The sequence below is a fragment of the Fonticula alba genome, assembly GCF_000388065.1.
Source record: "Fonticula alba strain ATCC 38817 unplaced genomic scaffold supercont2.9, whole genome shotgun sequence".
Classification (NCBI taxonomy): Eukaryota; order Rotosphaerida; family Fonticulaceae; genus Fonticula; species Fonticula alba.
The window spans coordinates 44,607-53,272 of NW_009242979.1; the positions used below are offsets into that span (position 1 = coordinate 44,607).

The 8,666-nt window shown below is 66.2% G+C and overlaps 2 protein-coding genes across 2 annotated transcripts in view; one reads left to right on the forward strand and one right to left on the reverse strand.

Annotated features, from left to right (window-relative positions):
- Positions 1-90: 90 nt before the first annotated feature.
- Positions 91-2,468, reverse strand: H696_05089 (hypothetical protein). The gene is made up of 2 exons (XM_009498940.1): positions 290-2,468; positions 91-181 (listed from the first exon to the last, which is right to left on the reverse strand). Exons 1-2 carry the CDS (start codon positions 2,444-2,446, stop codon positions 122-124), a joined length of 2,217 nt encoding a protein of 738 aa, XP_009497215.1. The 5' UTR covers positions 2,447-2,468; the 3' UTR covers positions 91-121.
- Positions 2,469-3,734: 1,266 nt separating this feature from the next.
- Positions 3,735-8,666, forward strand: part of H696_05090 (TKL protein kinase) — a gene marked incomplete at its 5' end in the record, with an annotated part of 8,026 nt that continues 3,094 nt past the window's right edge. The window contains 3 exons of the mRNA XM_009498941.1: positions 3,735-5,019; positions 5,137-8,112; positions 8,329-8,630. Of these exons, the coding sequence (XP_009497216.1) occupies positions 3,735-5,019; positions 5,137-8,112; positions 8,329-8,630 (4,563 nt within the window). The remainder of the gene's footprint in view (positions 5,020-5,136; positions 8,113-8,328; positions 8,631-8,666) is intronic.

Here is an 8,666-nt window from a genome sequence, read left to right on the forward strand (position 1 = left end):
GGTGGCGGAGGTCCTGAGGCCGAAGTGGCGGGGGGGGGGGGGGGGGGGGGGGGGGGGGGGGGGGGGGGGGGGGGGGGGGGGGGGGGGGAATGCCGAAGGAGCGAGGCCGGGTGCCGTGGGCTCAGTGCTGGTGGGCCCCCGAGCCGCTGGAGGCGGGCCATTGCTCGGTTCCGGTTTTGGACTTCACATCCCAGCCATGTTCCAGGTCGGTCGTCCGGCCATGCGGCCCGGAGGTTAGCCTCAGCACATTGGCCAAAGTCGGCTCAGACACTTGGATGGGCGGGTGTACCTTTTGTCCCGGCGACCGGGCCAGGGTGGCGTGCCGACCGGCGTTCAAAGGGCCGACGTGGTCCCCCGGGCGGATGTCGTGCGATCGCGAAGTCTTCACCTTCCGCGTCACCCGCTGTCGTACCTTCTTCCGACAGGTCACCTGGGCTCCATCCTTGATCTCCTCGTGAGATGAGGAGGTCAAGTCGGTGATGGATTCAATGACAGTGCCCGTGGTCGACCGGCCGAGGGCGATGGGCTTGGGCGCGAGGATCCAAGCGGCGCGCGTGCTATCGCCCGCCCCGGCGGGCCGCTGAGGCACCTTCACAGAGGATGGGTGTGTGGGGCGAGCCTGCGGGGGGTGGTGCTGCACGCTCTTGAGGGAGCCTGCAGCGCGGCCAGCCGTGTCATTGGATGGTGCCCCATAGGGTGGCCGGCGGTCCAGCATGATGCCCCTTGCGGGCATGGCAGGGCACAGCATTCGACCATGGGCCGGGGGGGGCCGCATGGAGTGGACCCCCTCCGGCTGAGCAGGCCGCCGCGGGCCAGGAGCCGGTTTCCGGGTCTTGCCCGGCTGCTGGTGCTGCGAGCGATTCTTGCCAGCCCGTTGGGCATGGGCAGCCGAAAGCATCCTTGGGGATCTGTCGTCGTCGTCGTCGTCGCCGGGCGTGCCCATCAACGCCGGCCGAGCAGGGTGTCGCGGCGCCGCCGAAGTAGCCAATCGCGCGCCGACGAAGGGGTCATTTGCCCACAAGGTGCGCAGCCATTCGGCCTCGTCCGCTGTCCGGCCACGGCGCAATCGGGTGTCATCCAAGTTGTTCATCAGAGTCACGACCTGGTGATCGTGCCGAGTGAGCAGCAGGAAATCAACCTCCCGGATCATGTAAAAGGTCCTTTCTGCCACTTGCACACCTCCTTGGGCGAAGGAGGCCAGGTGCCGCGCGGCGGCCTCGTGAGAGAACGCCAGCATGGCCGAGTCCCGGATCCAGAGCGCAGCATCCAGCAAGTCACCCATGGTTCTGCAGAGGGCCGAGGCGTAGTTCAACAGGTGCTGGAAGATGAGCTGATGACAAATGCGATCCAGCCCCTCGGAAAGGGTATTGTGGAGGAGCATAATCGTCCCTGGGCTGAGGGTGACATACTGGGTATGGCCCAGTACATGGCTCAGACGAATCAAGGTTGGACGCAGATGCCCCGAGCTCGAGAGGGCGTCCTGGACAACGTACTTGGCCAGGAAGGCGCGGACGATCGGGTCCGACACCGTCCGGGCAGGCAGCCGTGGGTCCGGACATGGGTCCCTCTCTTGGGCATTCGGCGGCCCGTTGTTGAGTGTTGCCAGGGCCTCCAGGAGCAAGTACGTGCCCGCCGGGGCGGCCTTCTCGACCGCTCCAAATGCCCGTGACTTCGCCCGCAAGCCCTGCTGGAACACCATCGACCTCAGGTTGATGTGGTCGCCGATGGTCGGCACCGTGGAATGTGGATCCAAAGCGTCGATCCCGGGCTCCATCTCCATGACATAGTCCAGGACCGAGGGATCAATCGAGGTGGGAAGAGTGTGGCCTGCCAGGCGGGCCATGATGGCGAAGCCGATGTCCCTTCCGTAGGTGGAGTCCATCCTGCGGGCTCGCTCCATGCGCAGACGGCCATCCTCCAGGGCGTCCTCCAGGAAGATGCGTAGGTGGGCCTTCTGCTCGGCCGAAGCGATATGCTCGATGACCGTGTGGCTGGTCAGCTTACGGGTGAGCAGGAAGGCCAGCGGGATGTCTCGCAGGTGTTCGGGAAAGGGTATTCCGGAGCTGGTGGTTCGGGCCATCCACTGGGCCCCAGGCGAGTACTTGAGGATCTGCTCGTAGGACAGGGAGATGCTCTCAGCAAGCACCCCGTCTTCTTGGTGTAGACCGGCGACGAAATAGAGGAAGAGCCGATGTCGCGTCTCGTCCAACCAGGCGGGATCCTCAATGAGGTCCTGGCCGATCGGCAGTTGGGGCGACCAACTGCACAGAATGACCCGGACTAGCAGTTGAAGGGCGCTCTGGATCGAGGGATGGGGCAAGCGAACAATGAAAAGCGGAGTGGCCACACCTGCAAGCGAGAAGAGCCGATCCCACTTGGGCTTCGTGGATGGCAGAGCGGGCCCGTACTTGGGGAAGTCCGGGCCAAGGCCCCCGATCGAGGACATGGTGGCCTGGGGATGTGTGGGACCATGCACGGTCGACGACGATGGCGACAGTGAGAGGGAGTGTCCGCGGGGATGATCCGAGAGGGCCAGGCGCCTGGGCTGGGTGGATGTTTCGCGGACTTCGGGGAGAGAGAGAGAGAGAGAGAGAGACGGCGGGGGTGGGGATCGGCGGGAAGCGTGATTTGAAGAAACAGGCAATCGTGCAAAGTGGGAGGTCCCCCCAAAGTGTCTGTCGTAGCTCTTACGTGCGGATCGCAAGGTTGGGCCAATCGTATCAGGGCCATGTTCCGGGACACGCATGCCAGAATGCAAATTTCGGATGCGCCCCGGTCGTGCGTGCGGTGCATCGGGTTCCGGACAGGGCTTGCCATAGTGGCCGGCGGTGTCATGTGCCCGTGCTGGATATCAGCGGATCGAGCAGAATCCCCGTGCTGGATGGCTTGTTGTGGGGAATGCGGCCGGCTGCCTGGCGGGAGGAATGTGCGGGTGCTCAAAAAGAACCATCTACCCACAAGGGAGCGCACGGGCCGCCGATGGATGGCAATACTCCAGAATCGAGTCCAGTCACGTGTGGTAGTTATGAATTTGTAACAACGCATCCGAGGGGCCACGCCGTCTCCATGAGCTTGGTCTTCTTGCGGGAGGGAGGTCGTACTGGTGTTATGGCGAAGGGGCCAAGTGGCGAGTCTCCCCCCCCCCCCCGGCCGGATCATCTCCCCGGCGTATCCTGTGTCAACATGCGTGTATGAGCGGGGGGCGGGGGTGTGTGTCTGAGTGCGGGAGTATTACTAGCGTTCACGTTGGAAAAGGTATGTTCGCATCGCGTGGTTCAGGGGCGGGTCTCGACCTCGGAGCCGAGGCACTCCTAACCATAACCGGTGGTTCCTAAACACCCCGGGCGGGGTGCGATTTCCCGGCCGGTAACGATGTGCGGCTCCGCCGGCCGGCCAGCACCCGTGCCCCTGGCGCGGGGCCCTCCCTCGGTGGGAGGGGGGTGGGGGGGGGGGGGGATCACATCCCCGACTGCATGCGCGAGTGAGAGATCTGACGGCGAGCAGGGCCGAGGCCGATAATTTCCGAGTGAAATCGCGTCGCCCAGGTCCCGGGACCTCTCGCCCCTGGGCAGCCTCTCCGACAACCTCCCCTCCCTTGTTCCTCCTCGTCCACCTCCGCTGCCTGGGCCTTTCCCGTCGCCAGCCTCTTCTGCCGCTGGCCACTCGCCCGCCCGCCCGCCCGCCCGCCCGCCCGCCCGCCCGCCCGCCCGCTCGGTTGCCCCCCTCTTCCAGGCATGCATGGGGGCCAGTTGGGCGGCCTGCGCCTGGCGCTGGCCCTGCTGCTGGTCGGGCTTGCCATGGCCCGGGCTCAACAAGACATCCAACTGGTGGCGGTGCCGCGGCCCATGGCATCCACAGTCGGAGGCCTGCCAGTCCCCCCTTCCACGGAGATCCTGCCCACGGTTTTGGGAACCCCGGAACTCGATCTCGTCTGTCCCCTGGTCGACGGACGCCTTGGCCTGTGGAAGCAGTCCAACACCTCTTCCCATTATGAAGACTCGCGCATTGGGGGGTTTTTCAACCTGGCAGCCGGCCCAGTGCACTCCTTCGGGCCTGCGACTTTTCCGTCATTCGAAAAGCGCTTCCTCGTCCGCGGTCCCGGCAGCACCCCGGCCATCGTGTTGCAAACGGACATCGACTACAGGGTCTATGTGGGCCAGCAGGAAACCGCCATCCCTCGATCGTCAGCGGGCGAGCTGCTCGCGGTTCAGTCTACCGCCCCGAATGGCCACATTTACCTCCTGATGCACACCCCGAGCGAGCACCTCTCCGTCACCCGGGTCAACCTCCCCTACGTCAACCCGCTGGATATCGGCTTCTTCGGGTCGCTGGACCAGCCGATCTCGGCGGACTCCGCCGACATCGGGCTTTTTGCCCTTTCCGATGGTTCCCGCGTGACTCTGATCAACGGCGAGTTTGGCTTCAAGACGTCAAACCACTTCTCCGAACCCATCCTGCACATGGCTCTGCTCAGTTTCACCGGCCCGCGCGATATCGTCCTTCTCTTTAGTCAGGCGCTCCGCTACACGACGGTGTCCGAAACCAATGAATTCGGCGTCTGGGGGACAGTGTCGCTGCCGGCCGGCCTGACCAACCCCAAGCGCCTGCTGGGCCTGGAGGTGACCGCGTCCTTCAGCATCCCGGGGTTTGTCCTGGTTGAGGGGGATACCCCCGGTGAGATCTGGCGCCATCGCGCCTGGGGCGGTGCCACGTGGGAGCGTCTTGTGCTGCCATTTGCGCCAGCCGGTCCGCCTCCCCTCGGCACCCTGTCCCTGGGGATGGTATTGCTCACTTCGGGGCGCGGCGTCCTGAGCCTCTTTTCCGGAAGCCAGGCCTTCCTGGAGCCGGTCGACTTCGATTGCACCGCCGATACGTCCATCGCCTGCCACCCAGCCGGCAACCAAGTCCATGGCGGGTGGTCCTGCCGTGCCAATCATGTTCTCTCGCCCTTCCTCCGGAACAAGGGCCTGTGTGCCGGCTGTGAAAGTGGCTTCTTCCCGACATCCACTTTGGGCATCCGTGCGTCGTCCCTCTTCATGGCGCCTTGTTGGCCGCTCCGATGGTAACCCTGCGCCCATTTTCCGCTTTCCCGTCCTCCGTGTTCCCCCCCCCCCCCCCCCCCTTGCCCGGCTCCAGCCACTTGCCAGGCCTGTCATTCGGCCATGTGCAGCGCCTGCCTCCCGACGGGGCGCTGCCTGATCTGCTCGTCGCCCTTGCTCCTGGAGGAGTACTCAAACCCCGGGATCATGCCGACCTGTGTCTTTTCATGCTCCGCCGGTCGCGTTCCCGTGGGCGGCCGGTGCCTGCCCCCCGCCGGCCCGTCTCCGGTCTTGGATGTGGCCGAGGAGACCATCGTTCCCATCCTCTCGACCGGCCCTTTCTCCGCGCTGATGGCCACCAACATGGGCTCCGGGGGGGTATCCGGCTTCCAGGGGTTCCCCGGGCCTCCCACGGAGGCCGGTCGTCTCCCGCCAGCACCTCGAGTACTGGGCTTTCGTTCGGGCGAAATGCCGATCCTGTTGGATGCTCGTGATCTTGGTCGCAATGCCGGCCCGGTCGCCGGGGAGGTCATCGGCTCGGAAGCCGGCCTGGACATGCCCCAGATGGGGGATGTCGTGTCGGCGGTGCAGCTCGGGCCCTTTGTCGCTAGGGAAAGCATTTCCTACCAAATTCTCACCTGCAGCAGTGCCGGCACAACGAGGCTGCTGGCGGGATCGTGTAACGCGGTCCAGGGGAATGTGGAGGCCGGCTGCAAGCTTTTCTTCGGGAACCACCTCCTGGCAATGACTTGCAAGCATGTGCGACTCATCCGGTGGAATATGGCCAGTGTGTCCGGACCGGATGGGACCTTCCTGGTGGAGTTCACCATGCCACGGACCGCCCCGGTCCCGGTGCTCCTGCCGGAAACCTCCGGCCACCCGGCCCTGGGCCTGGTGGAGGTTCCCCATTATCCGGGCCTGCCGGAGTGGCTGTTCTTTGCCACCCCCGGCCGGGCTGGCAACTCGGCCTCCCTGCTGCCATCGATCCTGGTGCAGAGGGGCGATGGGCGTGCCATTGCATCCTTGGGCATGGCATTCCCTGCGCTGCCCCCTGGCACCTGGCATCCCATGGTCCTGGACCGGGGCGGCACCCCGGGGCCGGGATCTCAGGAATTCCTGCTGACCGGGCTCCACCCCGACACCGGGGCCTGGCGTGCGATCGTGGCTCCTGGCGGGCCGGCGCTCCAAATGCGCAGCGCCGCCATCTCCACCCTCCCCCTGATGGAGCTGGGCATCATCATCCCCGGGCCGGTGGAGAACTACTCCCTGGCGGCCGTGCGGCTGCCCGGCGCCGGAGACCGCTTCCCCAGCGCGTTGGTTCTCCTGACAACGGACTTCCTCGCGGTGGCCTTGCTCCAGTGCAATGGTCCGCTGGCCAGCGAAGAGCGCCGGTGCCAGCTGGAGCGTGCCACTGCCCTGGGGCTTCCCCTGCCGCTGGTGAATCCCCCCCGTGCGTCGGTCATTTCCCTGACCTCCCATCCGCCGGGCCCCGGGGAATTGGCCAAGATCCTGGTTGCCGAGGGAACGGCCCGGCCCATGACCGTGACCATTGGCGCTGGCTCCTGTCCTGACGGCACCTTATGGCCGGATTGCGGTCCCTGCCACCCGAAGTGCCGAACATGCTTCGTGACTGCCACCGATTGCGGTGTGTGTCAGCATGCACTTCCACAATCGCCGGATGTCTGTCTGGCCAGCTGCCCGGCTGGACTTTATGCCCGGGACCCGGATGATCCACTGTGCCACTGTCATGTTGATTGCGTGGCCTGCCAGGAGAGCAGCGTGGCGGGCCACTTTGAATGCACCTCCTGCCCGCCGGGCATGGCTCTGCCGGCCAGTCCGGCCGACAGCCCGCCCGACCGATGCTTCAGCTGCCATGAGGACTGTGGCGAGTGTCTGGCCCCGGGGGATCCAACCTCCTGCACCGCCTGCCGGGGTGGCGCCTTTCTGGTGCACGGAGCCGGCACATGTGTGACTGTGTGTCCGGCGGGCATGTGGCCTGACACCGCGGCTCGGGTTTGTCGGCCTTGTCCGGCTGGCTGCGCGGCCTGCACCGCTGCCGATGCCTGCACCGCCTGTGCCGACAAGTACTTCCTGGGCGCCGACGACATGTGTCACCCGTGTGACGCCTCCTGTGCGCTGTGCTCCGATCCCGGGTCTTGCGATGCCTGCGTGCCGGGTTGGGCTTTCCTCTCTCCGAACGCCGGGGTGCCCTCCCTCTGTGGGCTGGCCTGCCTGCCTGGGCAGTATGTCGACACCGGTGCCGGCCGCTGTGCCACATGCTCAAGCACATGTAGCCTGTGCACCGGGTCGGCCGCCATGTGCGTCGGTTGCTCCGGTGCACACTTCGGCATCGGCGGGGACCCCTCCCTGGCTCAGCCCCGCGAGTGTGCCCCCTGTGCCAGGGACTGTGCTCTGTGCTCCAATGCCGAAGTGTGCACCACTTGCATGTCGGGCTTCTTCCGGCACCAGGGCCAGTGCCTTGCCTCCTGCCCCGAGGGGACGTGGGCCAACTCGAGCACGTCCCAGTGCCAGGCCTGCCCCGCTGGCTGCACCGGCTGCACCGATGCCACGGCCTGCACCGCCTGTGCCGGTGGGCACTTCCTGAGCCCGGAAACGCGCCTCTGCCGACGGTGTGATGGCACATGCGAGCGGTGCTCTTCGGCCTCCGCCTGCCTGGCATGCCAGCCGGGGATGCACTTCCTGTCGCCCAAGCCCGAGGTGGAATCCCTCTGCGGGACAACCTGCGCGCCGGGCGAATACGTCGGGGCCGGGCGATGCGGCCAGTGCGATCAATCTTGCGCTCTCTGTGTCAATGGCCCGGAGGCGTGCTCCGTGTGCGCCCCGGGCTTCCGGTGGGATGGGCCATCGCCGGCGGCCGGCGCCACCGGTCGCTGCGTCCAATGCCCGGATCATTGTGACTCCTGCACACAGCTGGACTTCTGCCTCTCCTGCGAGGGGGGCTTTTTCCTGACCCACCAGGGTGCCTGTCTGTCCGGCTGTCCGGCGGGCTCCTTCAATGACGTGGCTTCCGACACCTGCCAGCCATGCGACCCGATGTGTGCCACATGTGCAGGCCCGAGCAGCGCCGAATGCACAGACGTGTGCTCTTCCGATCTATGCCCGGATCATTGTGACTCCTGCACACAGCTGGACTTCTGCCTCTCCTGCGAGGGGGGCTTTTTCCTGACCCACCAGGGTGCCTGTCTGTCCGGCTGTCCGGCGGGCTCCTTCAATGACGTGGCTTCCGACACCTGCCAGCCATGCGACCCGATGTGTGCCACATGTGCAGGCCCGAGCAGCGCCGAATGCATCGCCTGTGCTCCGGGCACCGAGGCCGGGCCCGGGCTTTCGGGCCTGGTCGCCTGCCAGCCCAGCTGCCCCGAGAGCCAGTACTTGGACCCTGTGACGGGGGTGTGCACGGCGTGCGATGGCTCCTGTGCCACATGCAATGGTCCGAGCGATCGGGACTGCTGGCGCTGTGCGGACGCCAGCGAGGTGGTACAGGATGGCCGGTGTCGGCAGGAATGTGCCGATGGCTTTGTCCCGGCGGCTGGTCGGTGCCTGCCCTGCCACCCGTCGTGCGACCAATGTGTCGGGACCCGGCGCACCGACTGCATTCCCGCCTTT

Bases quoted from the DNA above. Each gene is read 5' to 3' on its own strand.
- H696_05089 (XM_009498940.1), bottom strand. From the start codon at position 2,446: ATGTCCTCGATCGGGGGCCTTGGCCCGGACTTCCCCAAGTACGGGCCC. The intron at 182-289 runs GTACACCCGCCC...TGGGATGTGAAG, and splicing joins CCCGGTCGCCGGGACAAAAG to TCCAAAACCGGAACCGAGCA.